The sequence below is a fragment of the Suillus subaureus genome, assembly GCF_016647635.1.
Source record: "Suillus subaureus strain MN1 chromosome Unknown BJ212scaffold_28, whole genome shotgun sequence".
In the NCBI taxonomy this organism is placed as follows: domain Eukaryota; kingdom Fungi; phylum Basidiomycota; class Agaricomycetes; order Boletales; family Suillaceae; genus Suillus; species Suillus subaureus.
Genome location: NW_024538584.1, coordinates 180,715 through 200,584, shown reverse-complemented (window position 1 = coordinate 200,584; position 19,870 = coordinate 180,715). Strand labels below are relative to the sequence as shown.

Here is a 19,870-nt window from a genome sequence, read left to right as displayed (position 1 = left end):
ATGATTGATGTAATTGTACTACTAGTAATTGTAAACTACGCTACGGTAAGTTCAAGGAGCTCATGGTACCCTGTTATCAGTCGGACTCTACCCGGTTCCTTCGAACTTCAAACCCTGAGCTAACAAAGTCCGGATGGCACGACATTCGCAATGAAAAGACTCTACTTAACATGTTTGGTTCAGCTTAATATTGTGAATCATGGATGCTGTGCCTCTAGGGTGTCCGGACTTTTGTTAACTCAGGGTTTGAAATTGTTTGAAAGAACCGAGTAAAGTCCGACTGATACTTAACAGGGTACCAGAAACCGAAGTTCAAATAGTTACTACCCTCTAACTCCCTCTAGTGACTACCGCAACTTGTGGCACCAAGTTAGTTCTATCTATGACCAAGTTCTATAACGAGATACCTGAATCTCTCATCGAATGGATCAAAAAACAGCACATGTTTTGGGTGGCTTCGGCTCCCTTGAGTCCTGACGGCCATATAAATCTCTCTCCCAAGGGCATAGCGGATAGTTTCCATGTCGTGAACTCTCGCCGAGTTTGGTATCAGGATTTGACTGGGAGCGGTGAGTATCACATGAATCAAATTTCGTGCTACTTAACTGTGCGAATAAGGAGTGGAAACGATCTCCTATATCAGGGAGAATGGTCGCGTAACGATCCTGTTCAATGCCTTCGAGGGACCTCCCAGGATTTTGAGATTGTTCGGAACAGGTACTTACAAGCAGAGGGTCCTTTGCATTACATTCTAACGTCCGAGTATAGGAACTGTATACGAATATGGCACAGAAGAGTACGAATCTCTTATTTCTCCTGAGACTCGGAAGTCGGGTTCTCGTGCAGCTATCGTCATCGATGTGTATCAGTGTCAAACGGTAGCCTATCTTTTATCTACTCCGATCTCTCTCAATTTAACAGTTCCGCTAAGTCGTGTGGATTTGCTGTTCCAATCTATGACTTCGTTACACATCGCACCCAACTCCTCCGAATGGCCGATATCGAAGAGTCACGCAACCGCGCTTCAGACGCCATATCTCCCCAGAGATCCATCAGACGGGTATCAAAGCATATTGGGCACGAAAGAACTCGAGAAGCATGGATGGCCTACCTGGTCTGCTCACAGCACCTGATTCTAAAGTAACGCCTGTCAATAATTTTGACAAGGAAGGTCAAAGACCGAAGTTGCAATATTCGTCTTCGAGAGAGGGGAGCGCCCGGAGTAGTGATGTAAATTTAGCCATCAGTTTTGCCCTTGGTGCTTTGGTCGCTACTACCCTTCTTTACATCCTATCTGCTACCGGAAAGCTTGATGTGTTCACCACTCGAGCTTAATGCGTGCCCATATGCACAGCGCTCTTTCCCTTCCATGTATGTACTCGGCGTCATTCTGCTTTGTGTGTTGCGTTGACACAACTGGCTTCGTGTAACCTTGACATTATTGAACCGTATCCAGTCTAGCTATACACATTGTTGTGTATTACGAGATGGTGAACATAAGGTGAAAAGTGGCTTATCACATTAACCTTCGTCAGTCTCGACTCCCGTGCGTACACATTTGTTTTGGTGGAACGATTTCTAGTGAACGACTGATCAGCTCTTCCCATTCTCCCCTAGTCTGACCTTATAGAAGAAAGACAGTAATGCTGTGATGATAAACGAGCGAGAGAGTACACGAGCTAGTCAGAACAAGAATAATCTCAGTCTCCAGAAAGAACTCTGTATTGAACCACCCATGTACCTCCTAGGTCAGAACAAGAATACCACGTCTTGTGAGCATATTGTATCGCATGCGTAAATAACTACGGGGACTCATATCTCATTTTCTAGAAAGAACTGAGATAATAGTACTATGCGATTGCTGCTGTCTTTATAGCGGACATAGGGTAGGAATGGAAAATATATATATCATCGACTTAAATATTGATGAGCACAAGCCGATGTCAAAAATCGGTCGGTCCTTACTGAGCTCGGTGACCGCTCTACTACTACTAGTGTTGTCCCGTCCTCCGTATCTCGGATCCTTCGGTCATCGACTCGTCGGATCGTTCGGAGTGCAACAAGTAATTCCTTCTATCTGAATAGTCTGATGTATGTAATACTCGACGGCACGGTTGAAATTGACTCACCCCATGGCCCATGGCCCCATGACCAGATACTAGTAGTACCGTGCTCAAGAGGTTATAATTAGGGTCCTCTCAAACACCGATATGATGACCTCACAATTCAATAGTACTCATATTTAGGTCAATTGGCACCAAGCTGATCAGATAATCCCCATGGCTAAGTACTATGATGAAATACCTGAATCTCTCATCGAATGGGTGAGGAAACAGCACATGTTTTGGGTGGCTTCAGCTCCTCTGGGTCCTGGTGGACACGTCAATGTCTCCCCCAAGGGCACAGCGGATTCCTTCCATGTGGTGAACTCTCAACGAGTTTGGTATCAGGATCTGAGTGGAAGTGGTGAGTATCTCATTGTTGAATTATTTTCATCTTATTCGACTGTTGGGTTAAAGGTGTGGAAACTATATCTCATATCAGAGAGAACGGTCGCATAACGATTCTGTTTCACTCCTTCGAGGGACCTCCTAGGATCTTGAGGTTGTATGGGATAGGTACACGATAAGATTACTTCCCATGCGTCAATGACATTCTAACATCTAGTGTAGGGACTGTATACGAATTTGGCACGCAAGAGTACGAATCTCTGATTCCTCCTGAGACTCGTAAACCGGGGTCCCGTGCAGCTATCGTTATCGATGTATATCAGTGTCAAACGGTAGTATCTCTGATCTAGCCTGTTTCTGAAGTTGGGTCTAATCATTCGCCAGTCATGTGGATACGCTGTTCCAATCTATGACTTTGTTACACACCGCACTCAACTCCTCCGATGGGCTGACACGAAAGAGTCATTCGAGCGCGCTACTGCCTCCACAGAGATTAATCCGAAGGGCATGAGAGCATACTGGAAGCTGAAGAACCTCTCAAGCGTGGATGGTCTTCCTGGTCTGCTAACAGCCCCTGACTCCAAAGCAACATATCTCAGCGTTTTTGACAAGGAAGGTCCAAGACCGAAGTTGAACCGTTTGTCTTCCGGGGATGCGGACGTCCTGAGAACCGGCACAACTTTAGCGGTTGGTTTTGCAATCGGCACATTGGTAGCCACTGCTCTTCCTCGCATCTTATCCGTCACCGGAAGCTTTAGTATCCGAACCTAGTGTGCAGCAATAGTATGAATGCCGTTTCTACTTTATTTCTATGTGCTGAAACAACATGCAGTTGCATACCTTTGGGACAGTTGGATCGTCTTGTGTACTTTAGCTATACACTGGGATGATGCCCGAAAAAATCTGTTTCTATTCGTGGAAGTCATGATGCCCCGACGGCTCAAGATACAGTTCCAGGAGTCACATGAGCCTTGTCTAATTTCTCCACATCCTCGTCCGTAGAATCACAAGAGGTCGAAGGCGGTATCACATCGTCGGGTAAGACAGCCTTCTCTACATATGTGCCCCGAGCCGGAAACAACGTCGAGAGGGCGTAATAAACGACGAATGCTGACCAGAACTATCAAGAAAAGGGGAAATGACAGTGAGTTGCGCGGGTGAATGTAATTAATGCACGCACTCCAAATATCCACCCAATGGCAAATAAATTATGGATACCTCCAACGTTGATGGACGGCTTAATAGAGTGAATGAGCCCAGGCATAGCTGGTGCAATGCAAATCACGAGTGTTGCCAAAGCACGCCAGTTCTGTTAACGAGCCTTAGCCACGTGCACAATCTGGAGATCAGTGGGGATGAACTTACCACTCCATATGTATAGCGGTATCGACCATTAACTTGGTACATCGCTGGGACGTCAATTTTGCCCTGATGGATTAGCCAGTACTAACAGAACTTCATTCAGTTCAGTGTGCGCCGATGACGATTGGTTTACTTACATCGACAATCATAATTCCAATAAATGGTCCGATGAAAATAGTGTATCCACTCAGGAACGACAGAAACCCAGATGCTCTGCAAATGAATGAACAAAATAAAAGGACAATATATCGAGTCAACAAACTTTGCCAGAACTTCCCAAGGACAGAATGCCCATCCACCGATGAATGCACATATCACTTGACCGCGTCGTATATTGATGTATTTCGGAAAGCAGACTGTGAGGTCGTTAGCAGCCACAAGGGCATTAGCGCTGATATTAGTCCCGATAGTCGTCAGCAGAAATGCGAACGAGGCAAAGAACGCTGCTGCTCGGTTGTCCCATTGGTTAATCAGCTGTAGGGGATCCCATAGGGCCGAACCATAGAGGACAATTCCCTGCACTCGTCACGGCCAGTCCAGCGAACGAACAAAGCGTGAATGCCACTGGGATAATGATAGCCTGTGAATATTGTCTATTGTTTGATTCGGTCAGAAATGGTTCATGTACCCCAACAGAAACGAACTAACGCCCTCTCATGTGTGGCATACCGCTGTTTGAAGATCAACACATTGTAGTGAAGGATAGGATGTGGTCACAAACCGTAAAATCCGCTATGTTGACCGCAGTAGCCACAATAAAGACTCAGCGCACTATTGAGTGCAGTCAGCCAAGCCCAGGAGAGGTCAGAGCCTTGCACTGCAGCATGTTGAGAAAACAGTCCGACTGAAGGAGGAACCTTGATAAACGCCCAGATGACCATAGCAAGCCAGGCGAATGGGACGATTACACCCTTGATCATGAAGAGATAACGGATTTTCTGGGGAGACAGCAGCATGAATGGAAATTGGAGGAGCCAGTAAAGAAGGTAACACATCATGCCTGGCCACGTTGATTATGATCAATAAAGTACGTGCGCTTGAGCAATGAGCACTTGCCGACGCTGGTAGTGTTTGACGAGGCCGGTATGTGATTTGAGATATGGGCGATAGACGGCCATATGGCCTTCAGCATCTGAAAGATTATGCTGTTGAAACATGACGTTCCTCCTGGACAAGTAATGTACCTGATAGATACATTCAGAACCGTTGTATGTCTGTTCATGTTTTGTTAGCGAAACTAGAGAGAGCACCATACATGGATTTCAAATGTCCTACCTGAATTCCAAACCAGGACATGGCAATTATTCCCCGCGTAATAACAGGGAAGTAGCTGAACCAAAATCCAAAAGACGACCTGCTAAGGACCGAGAATGGAACCCTCAGGCGGGTACCGATTGTCCCGGTGAGGAGTATCGGAACAGCCGTTATACAGTACGCAACAACAATGGCAGGCAAGGCCTGTCTCCTGTGTTCAGAGTGTCAATCCTGCTCAAGAGATAGTAGGTGAAAACTCACCAGGAAAGACCAATAGCTAACATCGAGCTCGCAACCTGTCTAACGTCAGTCGCAACCAGATTGGCGCATCTTTTTCGAACTCGCCTCCCAGACAGCGATATTACTGGCATCGGAAAACCAGTATGATACCTGAAAGACATTGGTGTTAATTCGAACTGTCCTGCAACCGACCTCTGTCACGAACATAACTCCATGAACTAATCAGTACGACTGGTCAGGCATGTTGAGAAATCACAGCAAGGGATGATGCTTACCTCCATGTTCGAAAGCGCAGAGGCGTAGGGTCCATATCATGATTACTCCATCTATTGTCTGTCGCAAACGCTGTATTCTCGAGCTCAAGCTCCCATGTTGAGAGCTTCAACCATGAAAGGTCATAAGAGCTAATGGCGATGGTATCTAAGACAACCTATCTCTGAACAGGTATATACTGTGGACACTGGCATATATGTGTGCAGAGATATTTGTGTCTCGATGAGAACGCTTTACATCACAAGGGCGAAAGGTATTTTCGTTCGTCAGCTCTGACAAAGTGATGATAGTGTCAGATAGTCCTTGTCAGAGTGAGAGTCGCTGGTGGGGAACTGATACGACATGTGCACTCATACTGACATTGCAATGTGCTCAGAGTTTTCTGATTTTCACGACCAAGGTTGTTGGGTAGGCATGGGTCAAAAAGCCAGTAGTTACAATCAGCCGGCATCTGCCAAGTTTGCTTGGCGGGCCGCAGCTGCAGGGTTTGTCAATGTTTGAAGTAACGTGACGGAGAGCCGCAGTTGTCACATACGTAAGATAACGAGGTCATGTTGGCTTAAGTAGCGCTCATGACACCGCCCAGAATAATATGCAGATATCTGATAATGGTAGTTCTACCAGCAATGGGTCTACGATACAAAGCAGTGCCGTGATAGTCGTCAAGTAAGCAATACAGGGCAAAAGAGACCGAAAAATTGCAAGGAGAGACAGCAATGCAGGATTCCATAGCGAGTGTGGTAACTAGACATGAGAGCGGGGGCAAGACCGAGGATACGCGAAAACCCGAGAAATATGAGATCGACTGGCGATCATCAAGAAACAGGGAAGACGTTGAGGCGGACAAGAAAAGAATCATAGGGTCACGTCGTGTTTAGGAGTCAGGTCCCGGAACAAGTAGGTCGTAGTGCAATGAAGAAGCAGGCATCCGGGTATCACCGTAGCACGTTCAGCCTCTGAGCTAGTTTTTGAATCAAATCTTCATCAACGCCAAATTCCCTGGCGATGTCGTTGTACTGGTTGAGAGCGGGAATAGTGCTGTGAAGGCTAGGAACGGAAAAAGTGGCGTATGGACTAGGGGCAGGGATATCGTTGTCACGGATAAAGATGCCGCTGTCAGTGCGGAGGTGCCCGCCAGGTAGTTGGAAAGCAGGGACAAACGGCGGAACAGAAGGTCTCACTAGGCTGGAAAGCATCTGGGCTTGTTGTGGCGCAAAGGCTGTGGATAATGGCGCTTAGTAGTAGTTCCAAAAATATCAGTGAAACAATACCTTGACAAGTTACCGCAGCTTGAAGAAGTTCATCCAACAAACGGGATCCTTCCGTTATCGCATTCCCTACCCCTGTCATGAGAAGACCCAACGCCGCTACGAGATGTCAGATCACAGCTGTTCAAGTGATACGAGAAACTCACAGTAAGTCAGATCTGTATGAAAAGGACGTCAGAATACTGCTTGAAGCATGGCTGAGATGGAGAACACGTACTAAACAGGTTATCTCGGAGGTTGTTGGTCCAGAATACTCTACCATCAACGTTCGTGGGGAACTTGGATAGGATGCTAATTAGGAAATGGAATGGAAGAGAGGGAACTTTCAGGAAGTGCGACTATCAAGAAGCCTTGATGAGCAACACAACAAGCGAAACCAAAATAACATACATCAGGTGACTGCACAAGATGCAACAAGGCCTTGAGTTCCCCGTCGGTCATGATGCCGGTCTCGAGCGCCCCCCTGATCTGATCATTCCTCAAGCCAGTGAGTGATGGTCTGGAGCCCTCGAAGCCGCCTTTCCATGTCGGGAACAGCTGCCAAATATTGTCAGAGTTACAGAGGTTTTATATCACGAACGTCATACAGAACGCATCAGCTCTTCCTGCGAGCTGCGAGTGACAGTGACCCCCCGTGCACGCTTGCCTTTGCCGAGGACAGAGTTTTGCACGCCACGCAAAGCAGCCCTCGCGAACTCCTCCGTGCCAAATTCAACAAATGCATGACTGAGGGTTTTACCCCGCGGATCCAATAGAACATGCACTCGGACGACGGGCTGCTTGAGCCAGGCCATGATAGCTGGCGGAGTTATATCCTGCGACAAATCAGATGCGCCACAAAGCCGGAAGTATGGACCCACCCAAGGCACATTGTCAACGCGAAGAACCACATTTTCGACTCTTTGTTGCTTAGGGGCTGGGGTAAAGTTGGGAGGGGACAAATCCCGTTGAAAATGGACAGCGAGTTGGTCCACGTGTGGCGCAAAAGCTATGGGCTCAAAGCTGGGTAAAAGAGGTCTGTTGGCTCTGACAGAGCGTCGTTGCAAAGGAGAAGAACTGCCATCTAGTGGAGTGAAAGCGGATGGAAAATTAAAATACTGAGGTGAAGATGAGACCATTGAGCTTTCATCAAATGGCCGGTTTTGAAGTTGGAAATCTATGACGGACTCCTTGCAAACAGCGCATTGCATGGCTTTTTCGCCGACAATGTTGAGAGCGCTTGTAAGGCATCCTGAACACAGAGGGTGCTCGCACGGCTTGAGGATTGCAAACCGACCCCCGTCGCGACCGCAGACAGAGCAGGCCGTCGACGAGGGGACGGTGGCGTTCGACTGCATATTTGCTTGGAAAAACGACTCGCCGAGATGCTGTTGAACACACTCTGTGATCGTCGGAAGACTGGAACCGAAAAATGGGTCGTGCAGAGAGAAAGATTCAGCTGAAGGGAATGACTGAGGGTATGGTTCAAAAGTGTTCTCGTCGATGTCGAAGAGCTCGGTAGACATCTACATATAGAAAGCAGTGTACCGTATCAGCTAATCAATGGATACGGATCAGTGAGAAACGAGTCACTAACCTGCCCAAATGAAGGGCGCCGTCGCGTGTGCGCGGGATCAGTCGAGCTTCCTTTGAATTTCAACTGGCTGACGTTTGTTGGTTTTGGTGGCGGTGTATTCAGCACTCCGAGAGCGCGGCGAGCAGGGGTTCTGAGGGCATAGGGCGAAAGCGGGGTGCGAGGTGGTGCTGTACTGGAGATTGTCCGAGACCGCCGATGAATTGCAAGAAACGGAGGGGGTAGAAGTGCTGTATAGAAGACTATCAGTAGTGTTCAAATAGAGTATTCTAGGGCGGTGACAAACCTTCCTCGGTTACGAAACCTGTACAATTCATATCGGAATGGGTCAAATCACTGGCTAAATGCGCATATATGCATAGTAGGGCCCAATTAGTCCACGGAGCAGCGCAGCAGGACAGCAATAACAACCAAAGTTTCATAACGATAATGTAGTTGCATGAGTCACATGCAGCAATTAGCGGGTGTATGCGCACCTTCATCATCACCATAATTAGAGTCGTCTGCACTTGAGACCTTGATGCCGTTCTCATTGGCACGTGAGCGCCAATTCTCAGCGATGTCTGCGAGACTCTTGTCCACCAAAATTGCATCATTTTCGGCAGAAGGGGATGCCGCGTAACGTTTATTAAAACTAGAAGCTGATCCTGGAGTGGTTATAGTTGAACTTGATGCAGTAGAAAATGAACGAAGGCTCAATGGTGTGTATGGAGTGGAGTAGGTGCTTGCGGGGGTAACTGGCGATCGATACGAAGCCTTTTGAGGGCGGACTAAACGTTGGGGAGTCACTGGTGCCGCAAATAGCCGCTCTGATCGATTCAGACGAGTACAAGCGGGTGAGGTAGGGGCAGAAGCGGGTACAGTTGGGACTGAAAGCGAGTGCTTATGCATGGTGACTATTGGTATCCATGTAACCAACGCACGGTAAGAAGCAAGGAAACAAGAAAGGCCATTGAAAACAAACACCTTTGTTTGTCCAGGTTCGCAGTAAAGGAGGCTATGCACGAATGAAAGAAACACCAGAAGTCTTGGTGGCTCAGAACAGGATGTTACGGTTGCCCCTTGCAACGATGGAGTCCAATATTTTCCTTAATGATACGAACCTTTTCTTGCAGTGAATCAAAGGCAGCTGGTAGATGATGATCGTGGTTAGGAAGAGAGATGGTGTCCCGACTCCCGACTGACGACCAAAGTGAAAATAACAAGCTGAACTCGAAAGAAACTAATACAAGCCAAAGCGTGTGGGAACATGCCTTATGACGGGCGCGTCGCGTAACAAGTCACGTGCATTCTGACCTATTTACCCTGACGCCGCCGTACCTTTCTAAATGGCTTATGTGCAGATCAAATCACCACGTATTCCTGTGTTGAGCTCTTTTAGCGCTGATTTATCTATGATCTCATATGAAATATATCAAACTCTACCGTTGTCGCGGATGAAGCTATTCTAACAGCCATTTCATATGTTTCGCACATATTTTGAAACATACCTCACCAACTAGAAGCCACATCTATTGGCACCTATCCAAAACAATTCTTACGTGAGTGTCTACGTTCTCGAAAATGCGAAATATCCAATAGACCTGCAGCTGAGCGCTGACTGGTCGGACCCGCTTACCCACCGATACTGGAAATTTTAATTTGCCAGCTCGCAAGCGTCTTCCAAAGATCTCGAAGGAACGCTAAAACTTGCCTCCAGCTGATGCGCTAATGATCGGTGCGTTTGCAGCTGGCATGCCCAGCCCTTCACCGTGTCGCCTCTTCAAATCATCCACTTCCAAGAACTAGAACGTAGTCCGATGACAATGGGATTACATGCAAAAATGCGGAGGCCGCTGCTGTATGTATATATCCGGAACTTCGGTCCCTTCTTTCATGTCATCCGTGTTTTTTCAGCGAGTGCGGTCGCAAGACCATGTTTTTTATGATCATGTTGAAAGAATTTCATGTACGTCCAAACACAATATCGGTGTCCGAGAGAAACGTCTCCTGACTGTACTCCTTAGAGTCAAGCAGCCATCCCCAACGGGTATAGTTGGTCAGAATGGCCGTCTCTGACCGAATTGGTATTGCACAAATGTGGTCTGCAATGATAACTCCGTTAAGCACGCAAGGCCCTCTCCACACGGATCCCACTGCACATCTTTATCAACTGCCGATCCCGTTGGTGATCAGGGCCTGCAATGCGCGCCGAGATCGATTTCTGAAATTACCTTAGTGACTGGCCATCCATCCACAAGTTCGAATCGAACGGATAAGTTATCACTCGTTCCTGACAATCGTGAGTACGGGTCCAGGTTGCCTGCCCCTGACTCATCTGATTCATAGAGTGACAAATAGGAGCTGACGCAGGTGCAGCTGAGCCCCCGTGCATTAAAGTCCTGAATATCGGAGCTGTGGGCAATTGGTCACCCACCTAGCCGTATATATGCATATCACGGGTGACGGAATCATGTCAACAGGTCGCCAGTGACAGGATATAAGTCGGCGGTCAGCTGGCGCTTGTCAGCCCAGCCTTGACTTATATACTCGATGAAGACTAGCCAGGTTAGAATACTGCTGTGGGCCCATTGGGGCCTCCGAACTTACCCTGCGATAGCCGATCCGCTACGTGCGGAAGCAATGGATGTGGGTAACAGCATATATGGCGTACATTCCAAGAGTGAACAAAAGTTCAAGCTAAAGATAGGGTATAGGTTGGTCATATTTGGACATAACGTTTTGACTAGAATCACCACATACACAAAAGTGGGAAATCCAGTGAATATTTTGCTCCCTTGGGTGGAGCTGGTATCTTTGGTATAAAGAGGCAGTACATCTAGCAAGTGAACAATAAGTGTACAATGGAATGCCTCATTCGGTACTGAGGGGGATGAGAATGGTGTTACAAGAGTCCGAGGGGGAAAGGACAAAAAAACCCAATAAGATGATCCAAACTATGCCAAAAAAAAACAGCGCTGCCTACAAGTTCCAGACCCTTTGAGTGCCTTGACCAAAATTCAACTCCAGACTCTTTAGAGAATTCCACTCGTTTGAAGTAAGGAACTGTTCGACGGCATCTTGCCAATCCTCGAATTCGTCAGATGCGCATTCCCGTGTGAATGCATCCTGAGCAGCACACATTGCTGCGTTGACTATGGTGATCCGCTCGATTTCACAAGCGGTCAAGACAGTTGAGCATGGGAAGAAAGTCATCCAAAGCGACTCGTTCTGCATCCACGTGGAAGTTTGTAAGAATAGGTAGAGGAGAAGCGATAGATTCATCCTCCGCGGCCATCCGGTCCTTTCCGAGGCAAGTGGATGGTTGGGATTCACCAAGAGGGATTCCTGTTTTGAATGACCGTAAAGCAGGGCCGCAAGCCCGAAGCCATGCCAAACAGGCCTTACTCTCCACTTCACCATCCCTGTACATGCTTCCAGAGAGTGATACACGCTCCAGCTGCGCAAGTTTTCCTTGCACACACATGTTTTCATCACAATCGATCCATACGTCCCTCAGATTAAGTGACTTGAGAGTGGGAAGTTTCAGGAGGCTGGGAATGCAGAGCTCTTCGCCGAGGATAGGGTGCGAAGGGACGTCGTGGTCATTGAGCACCAACGGAACGCCTGGGGGAGAGCATTTGTCTACATGCAACGCTGAACGAGTCACGCGGGACAGGGTGAGATGAGTGAGGGATGATAAGGACGCGGCGAGGGAGACTGCGATACGCTCAGACCTGTGTGGGGGACCAATCAGATAAAAGCTGTGCAATTAACATTGCAATCACATACACAGGCGTAGTTTCTTCTTGACCCCAGCAACCAATCTCGAATTTTTGGACCTGTTGTAAGAGTGGCAAAGACAGGTGTGATTGTGGATGCATCAAGTGATGCCGCAAGCGAGAGTGATAAGGACTGCAGGTAGGAACAAGTGGCGAGAATGGTTGCAAGGTCTTCTGTGCAGTCGACTTCTTGCACGAGTGCCTTCTCGGCGGGTTTTGTGCAAATACTAAGACGCCTTATATGAGCGCCGTATCTGGCTGGTACGTGGGTGGCGAATGATCGCAGAGCCGTACGAGATGAGATTGTGACATCGGAAAATATTTGAGGTACGAGAAGGTTATATGAAGATCGAGAGGTACGTGAAAGAGCACGAGTATCTTGAGGAGGGAGGAAGCGAGCAACAGCTAGATGCAATTCGGTTGGGAGGTTGTTCCAGTTCATGATGGATGGATGCTGTTGGGGAAGATGGGATGGGTATTTGTACCAGGCTGTCGATATTGGCATCTTGTGCGGATCAAGTTAGCAATAATTGCAAAGTGCTAATCTCCATCTTCGTCGGGGGGAGCAGTTGGAATGACACTACTCGCGCCTTTTCGCATTCCATGGTATTCGGCGTTGTAAGCCATAACTACTAAACTTCTCTCCGAGATCAAAGGAGAACTTCCATGCCCTAATCCAGATATCAATCCCACGCTTCCGCAATTCCCCGCCAACCAGCTTCTGCCGCGGCGCGCGCTGCTGTGTCCTTGTTTATCGGCCATCTAGCAGTCATCATCCTAGGAAACAACCAAGTGTTAATGTTATGTTCATTTATCCGTGAGACCGAAGATCATCATCTACAGCATGTGGCTATAATTGTCTCCACGTTAGCATCAGCTCCAGCGCAGTGAAATCATTAATATTGGTGTCACCTTTCAGCGGCGTTTGAGGCGTGAGGTCACCAACAACGTCTAGATCTCAGATGCAGAGGGGGTACTTGTGAGCAAGTGATTATGTCCGGTGCCACACACTCACGTCACCAATAATAGTATCCTAGACTAGTACTCCATCTCACCTATGTATGTCCGTCTACTGCGCTGTACTGACATAAACAATCACGTGCAACCCCGTGGTCAAGGGTCGCCCCTGTCGACCCTGCCTAGACTGGCCTCTCTGGAGCTGCTGTCACCGCTGGGTTTCGCTGCCAGGCTAGCATCCCCCTCTGTCACGTTGATTGTTTGACAACTATTCATCAGACGATGCCCCAATCATTCTCATATATTGAATCCTCCGGGCTTTGGCCTTCACACTGCCTTTTTGTTTGGTCACTACGGTCTAAATCACCAAATCAACATTGTACGATCCCATTTCTCGATCGTGACTCTGGAGTGCTACGATACTGCCAGATCAGTGGTTTCGCGCCTTTCTCTCGGGTCCGGCGTTTGAGCTCTGGCTTCGCCTCGGGCTTTTGGGCAGAAACACTGATATTATCTACTTGGAGTTTCGTAACCAAGCAGTGGCCTTCCTTCATCATTGTTCTCTGTGATGTCCAGAGCACTCGTCAGTAGCCGCTATTACCCGAAATCGCACAGGTGGCCGTAGCCAGAAAAATGCTGAATAGTCCTCACCGCTGACCAACCGGCCCATATATTGCCGCTATTGCTCTGCATCTTCCAGGCTCCGGTTACTGGGACCAGCAAGCATATTTACTAGAGTAGGAACTACTGGCGCCTATTGGAATCCTGCTCCACTCCTGATCCCTAGTGGGGCGGGTAATTTTCCCCAGATGGAGTCGGCCATATTGTCCTCCTCAGGATCGACCGAGCGCTCGCCATCGGTGACAGTTTAAAATAAGGCCCTGGTCAATCCTGTATCCTGTATTTCCATTGTCGACTGACACGTTACATGACTTGCAGTATAGCAAATGCTACACTCTCCGATACGCTCCATACGCAAAATGCACATTTTCCGGAATCAGCTGTACGTTCCGCTCAGTTTCAGAGCCTCACGATTCGGCCTTGCTGTATACATTCGCCGACAGCAACGCATCGTTGTCGACATTGGCAAGTTACCTTCAGTATCGACGATCATTTATGGTAAGGTTAGTACCGGTTTTGGGTGCCGTCGGGATGCCAATTGCACAGGTTCACCATTTGCCTGAGTGACCTAGAACATTAATATTCTCCACCACTCACTACACACGATGCGTATTGTACGGAGTTGACCGACCGTCGTAGTTCATGTGATGTCAAGCTGCTCTGATGCTGGGAGAATGTTGTTTTTAGTGACGCCACGATCATCAAGAAGTATTTACCACTCGGTACCTGGTTTCGTCCTCGTTAACGTAGCACCTGGTCTTCGAACTATTCTATCACTCGCTTCGAGAAAAATTACTGTGAGTCAACTTCCATTCGTGTGAGCACAGATCCGGCACACCCATTGCTCTTCCGCATAATGCATCGCCATACCTCGATCGAATACTAAACTTGCCTCTTTTGGGATTTCGCACTCCGCGTGTAAAACATTCGAGTTTCATCTTAATCATGATGAGCTCGAGTCTATCACAATTATAGGCAATATTGACACATGGCTGCTGAGAGAACGTTTCGTGTACGAAATGACTCCAGGTGGCTCCTTCGTAATATCACCCGTGCTAACCACATGCCATCCATTAATTTCTGAATAGTCCCATACGGAGCAACAGCGCTGGCCTAGTACTAGTAACTCCTCGCGTGCTTTCCCAAACCTGGCTCAGCGTCCTCGGCTTACGTCCATCCTAGACCCTACACTTTAATCACGGGCATCATCAAGCCCTACTCGCCGAGTTGGTCACTCCGTAGCTTCGCACCGATCGATTGACCGACTACTTAACAAGTACAACTCGATTCGTATCTGAATGCTGTGGAGCCTATCACCTCACCGATCATCGATCATCTTCAAATTCCGGCTTAAGATTACGACTTTTCACATGCACGTCCAATGCCCATCTCTACGTGTTCCGTACGTCAGAGGCTATGCAGATACGAGCACCGCATCCGAGCGTAAATTGCGTATCGATTCGATTGTCAGAGTTTGAGAACTGACCTTCATACCCGTTCCCTCTGATAGTACACTGATCAGGTACTAGTCCACTATTGTCTAAATGCCCTGATTCTCTTCGTTAAAACCGCCCATCACCTTAATTGACTAGTTCTCGTAAACGAGGCGAAGTTGAATTAAGGGCGGAAAAGAACATGCACGCACTCCGAACGTATAGGATCGAGGTTGTAAAGTCCACGTATGCAAATAGACGACACTACGATGGCGAATCCTTCGCGACCTCAGTAGCGGAGAGATCGGGCTCGAGTTGCCTCGTTGGGTTTAGCTGCTTCTTGACGTTGTAACTCGCAGCATGTGTGACTCTTGAGCTTGAGCGCTTGAGCTTGAACGATGGAGTTAACACACATGCCCCGGATCCTGTTACACTCCCCACCTTTTACCCTATCAAGTGTTTGGCGGTACAAGCAGAGGATCGGATCGTTGATAAGAGCGGTGCATCTGGCCCATCTGGATCTATGATATATCAATTCCCACAGGGGGCTCGTGTCCAGAGACTGCGACTTGTGCATAGCTCATCGGCCTTGTGATATAAGCCAATCTCATACTAACTACTCATTTTCAAACCCTTTCATTTCGAACAAGATGTGAGCATCAAACGTATTGCTTTGAGTAATATTGACGCTCATTTCAGCCATCAGAAGACTCGTTCGATCACACCTGAGCGTCGAGCGGTGTGTTTCGTTGCGTGGCGATTTTGCTCGTACAGGATCCTAAAAGTTTTCGGTCTGTGTGTCACCGCAGTCGTCATAGTTCTTGTGACTGATTTAGTGATTGAAATGATGACGGACAACAAATAGACAAGAACGAATCAGACACAGGATGTTTCAATGAACAAACGCATCTTGCTAAGATCCAAGCCCAGTAAAGATCAACAGGATGCGTGTCGATATAGATCGAAGAAAATTGAGCCTGCAGATTTTATTGTCTGTGTTTCAGGGTCTTTTGAAAAAAAATTTCAAGACGAGAAGGATACAGGTCGAAAGGAAATTTAGATCTTTAGGTAAGTCACCCACTCCAATGTATGCGTTGAAAGATTGGACTGGACCAGGAAAACGGTACCGATACAGATCTAAAACCATGGAATGAATTATAAATGAGTATCGCTGTGGATTACTGGTATTAGGGAAGTAGTACTATAGTGAGATATCCGCTTAATATCCATTGCAACGCTACTTCACGGCCTCGCGCTATTCAGCCTCGTTCGCTAGTATTCCGCGCCGGTAGTTATCATGATCATTATCACCACTTTGAGTTGTGCCAGATGTGCTGAGCTATAAAAAAAGCCTGTGAGCATAGGACATAGGGTATATACGAAACTCACCTTGGCTGCAGCTCTGACTCTGTACACCTAGTATACAAATAAGGATACATCAGTAGAAGTAAACAGACATGAAACATAACAAAAAACCAGGACATGCCTTTCTCGCTAATATTCGACAGGTCCCTCTAAAACATTGAGAAGACACTGGCGGGCTTCCCTTGATTGCCCTTTGATTGCCACCTGAGAGCACACGTTCCTACGACATTGATAGGGTAAGCTATAGTTGTTGTTACAATAGTAACGACCTACCGTGCTATGACCTTTGAGCCCACTCGCATTGGTTTAGTACTCGGCTGCCGTTTTTTCGTGGCGTTGACTGGCATTGCCGCCAAAAGCTCTGCGAAAGATGCTTGGTCAGCCAACCGTCGATAGCGCCGGCATCATCCGTTCACTGCTTTGCCACTTCAGAAGGCCAGTGTCCAAATAGCTTCATGGACGGTTGTATACACACGGTACTTATATCAGGCCTCATAGACGCAATCTCTGGTAGCTCCTAGCCGTTCTGACACGTCCGACAATGTCTACTAGCTGGTCATGAGTTTGTGTGTTGACGTCGACATTCGATAGGTATGCGAGGTCAACGAGTACTGAGAGATATCATTCAGAATCGGCGACGCTGTTGCAGGTGCTTTGAGAACGCACTGTCATGATCCTATGTGAGGGACAAGGCTGTAGACAATGGTTTGAGATGGTGCTCCCGGGGACTATGATGTGTTGAGATAGAGATTTTACTGCAGACAGAATGGCAGAGGACTCGGGCTTGACAATTGTCCAAGCACCAACGACCGTAGAAGTCGCCACACGGGAGAATGAAACTCGCAGTGAGCGCGTGAATCTCGTTCGAACCGTTGACGACAAACCGAAGCCCGACGAGTATAGTGGCTTGACCAGTGATCAAGGAGACGTAGGGGAAAGGCACCAAGAATTCGAGCTCCTCTTCTCAAGGACAATACCGGCAGTCACAGTGAGTAAATCAACTGCTCGCCGCTCCGAGCTCGTGGTTGTCGTGTTGTAGCCCGCAGGAGATACAGTCGCAGGCCAACTTGAAGCACAAGGAAATGATTGCATCAAGCCAGGGTCGTGGCATGGATGAATAACGTGGTGGGTGGATGATTCGGAGGAGATACGCGTTGTTCAAGCACAGTGAGATATAATATAACCATAATGCAAATGTGTAAGGCACAAACTATGGACTTACACAATACCATACACATATGTACAGACGCATCTGCAAACTATGCGATCGAAGTCTGTATTTTTGAACTTTGCATGGGACATGGTCTCGAATTCTACCTAGCAGACGTTATCCAAGTCTAGTTGACTTAGGGCAGGTTTGCTGTGTTGAGGAAGCGTGAGAGCATTTGCGGCACTTGCCGCAGCTTGAATTTGGGCTATAGGCGATACCGACGACAAGCAACGTCCGACGACCTCAAGACACCTCGGAACTTCACAACATGGTAAGTCACTTCTGGCCATTTGCGAGACCTCATATATTTCGTGTACTCGAGCACCGTCTATTTCTTCTCGGAGACGCGATGGATTGGTATCAACTGTTCCAGATACATTGACTCAATCACTCCCTGCAGACCAAGAAAAGAAGAAATGGCGGCCGCAACAAGAAGGGTCGTGGCCACGTCGGTTTTGTTCGTTGCTCGAACTGCTCTCGTTGCGTCGCAAAAGATAAGGCCATCAAGCGCTTCACAGTGAGGAACATGGTTGAGAGCGCGGCCGTTCGAGATATCAGTGAAGCCAGTGTCTACCCAGGTGAGATCATTTGAATTCATTATCTATACAGGATCTTATATCTTTGTAACAATGCTAGAATACGTGATTCCTAAACTCTATATCAAAATTGCATATTGTGTATCCTGTGCTATTCACTCGCATGGTGCGTATCCTCAAAACGTTCTATTGTAACACCTGTTCATCTTGTCCATCACCTCTAGTTGTACGTGTACGGTCACGCGAAGGCCGCCGCAACCGTGCCCCTCCCCCACGTATTCGGTGGAAAGATGGCAAGAAGGTGAACCCTGCGGTTGCTGCCGCAGAGGATGCCAAGGCAGCTGCTGCAGGAAAGGCATAAGGCTGAGCGATATCATCAGTTTATGTTTTCCCGCTACCGTTAGGGTGTGGGTCTTATAGCTTGCTATTTTCTCACCTTTGCGGTAGATTTTGAGATCCTGCAAAACCTATGCGATTACTCGATCTGTGTCTAAATCAAGTGACCACGATCGTTCTAGAATCTAGGCTGGCGGTTTCAATGTACATTTGTCTTGTGTGCCCCTTTCGCGTTTGTCTCTCGTCCCTTGTCCCGCAATCGCTGCCTACCCTTGCATCGTTGTATCCCTCATGTTGGCCTTCATTGGGCTCCTTCCTGTTAGTGCCTCATTTGAGCTCAATATTCCTCATGCCCTCGTGTCTTCTGATGTCGATCGCTTCGTTGGTCATTTGCAGGCCGGTGAATGATTTATCGAGATCCTGACTGCTTGTTATGAGAATCGCTCGCTCACCACCGACGTGGAATTTGAAGTGGCCACGGTATCTTGCATGTTGTCATCGGTGTGCATTTCATCAGTGCATGGCGTGAGGTTGTTTGCGGTGACAATCAAGTCATTCATAATCCCCATTGCCCGTCGCCGTCGCCGTCGCCGGTACGCAGAGGCAATCACTGTCTAATCAATGACGCGGGAGGGCCAGCATATTTCTCGTTCCATACAATAGGGACCGGGAAAGTGACCATCCAATGAATCCTGAGACGTACGCTGACGAGGCTCATAACGTCGGTTACCATCGATGAGGAACTCGTCGTCGTCGTCAAGATCAGTTTTTCACGATATTAGGTAGGGTGTGTTATATGTGAAGCTTGGCATGTGCATGCGAAGGGCGCCAAGTGAGTCCCCTATATATATGTCAGCCTATAATAACTAAGTCATGTCCGAGACTCTCCCACCTACACGACTCCGCGATCCATGCTTCTAGCACATGTATCTTTTCGAGGATCCGAGCGCGGTGTTTGGCTCCTGTGTCCTCTGTGCACGTTGTTGTGGTTCACGTTCGCCATCCCCGCGGGAGCTCGAGATGTAGCAATTCAGCTCTCCCCGTCCCATTGCCGGTGAGAGTCAATATGTGCGTGTGATACTTTGTTAGAGACTGTCTGCGTGTGTCAACACCATCAGCATTGACACCAAAACCACACAGAGACGCACCATAGCAATCAATGTCATCCCGATGCTTTTGCATGCTCGTACATGTGGCCTCGACGTCGGAGCTTACGGCAGATGTGCGTTCT

At 47.9% G+C, this 19,870-nt stretch overlaps 6 protein-coding genes across 6 annotated transcripts; 3 read left to right on the top strand and 3 right to left on the bottom strand.

The window, feature by feature from the left end:
• Nucleotides 1-16: 16 nt before the first annotated feature.
• BJ212DRAFT_1372907 (uncharacterized protein) lies at nt 17-1,546 on the top strand. Its single transcript, XM_041336343.1, has 5 exons — nt 17-569; nt 619-717; nt 769-878; nt 932-1,008; nt 1,029-1,546. The coding sequence occupies exons 1-5, from the start codon at nt 383-385 to the stop codon at nt 1,333-1,335; spliced, it is 780 nt and encodes a 259-aa protein (XP_041190181.1). The 5' UTR covers nt 17-382; the 3' UTR covers nt 1,336-1,546.
• A 500-nt stretch (nt 1,547-2,046) lies between these two features.
• On the top strand, nt 2,047-3,422 carry BJ212DRAFT_488164 (uncharacterized protein). Its single transcript, XM_041343321.1, has 6 exons — nt 2,047-2,091; nt 2,156-2,466; nt 2,520-2,618; nt 2,673-2,782; nt 2,835-3,233; nt 3,283-3,422. Exons 2-5 carry the CDS (start codon nt 2,280-2,282, stop codon nt 3,219-3,221), a joined length of 783 nt encoding a protein of 260 aa, XP_041190180.1. The 5' UTR covers nt 2,047-2,091; nt 2,156-2,279; the 3' UTR covers nt 3,222-3,233; nt 3,283-3,422.
• BJ212DRAFT_1483492 (permease for cytosine/purines, uracil, thiamine, allantoin-domain-containing protein) lies at nt 3,391-5,350 on the bottom strand (the record flags this gene model as incomplete). The annotated part of the gene is made up of 12 exons (XM_041340622.1): nt 3,391-3,570; nt 3,631-3,759; nt 3,816-3,896; nt 3,950-4,025; nt 4,075-4,286; nt 4,342-4,405; nt 4,461-4,483; nt 4,534-4,544; nt 4,585-4,812; nt 4,873-5,026; nt 5,088-5,277; nt 5,328-5,350. 12 exons carry the CDS (start codon nt 5,348-5,350, stop codon nt 3,391-3,393), a joined length of 1,371 nt encoding a protein of 456 aa, XP_041190179.1.
• Nucleotides 5,351-6,514: 1,164 nt separating this feature from the next.
• BJ212DRAFT_1483491 (uncharacterized protein) lies at nt 6,515-9,311 on the bottom strand (the record flags this gene model as incomplete). The annotated part of the gene is made up of 10 exons (XM_041340621.1): nt 6,515-6,798; nt 6,851-6,946; nt 6,994-7,005; nt 7,065-7,185; nt 7,238-7,384; nt 7,435-7,662; nt 7,708-8,352; nt 8,424-8,650; nt 8,707-8,724; nt 8,897-9,311. The coding sequence occupies 10 exons, from the start codon at nt 9,309-9,311 to the stop codon at nt 6,515-6,517; spliced, it is 2,193 nt and encodes a 730-aa protein (XP_041190178.1).
• Nucleotides 9,312-12,266: 2,955 nt separating this feature from the next.
• Nucleotides 12,267-12,620, bottom strand: BJ212DRAFT_1246134 (uncharacterized protein; the record flags this gene model as incomplete). The annotated part of the gene is made up of 1 exon (XM_041329659.1): nt 12,267-12,620. A coding segment is annotated over one exon (354 nt), but the record flags the coding sequence as incomplete, so codon positions are not given.
• Nucleotides 12,621-17,921: 5,301 nt separating this feature from the next.
• Nucleotides 17,922-18,870, top strand: BJ212DRAFT_1372840 (ribosomal protein S26e). The gene is made up of 4 exons (XM_041336342.1): nt 17,922-18,038; nt 18,168-18,345; nt 18,404-18,469; nt 18,528-18,870. Exons 1-4 carry the CDS (start codon nt 18,036-18,038, stop codon nt 18,662-18,664), a joined length of 384 nt encoding a protein of 127 aa, XP_041190176.1. The 5' UTR covers nt 17,922-18,035; the 3' UTR covers nt 18,665-18,870.
• Nucleotides 18,871-19,870: the final 1,000 nt, after the last annotated feature.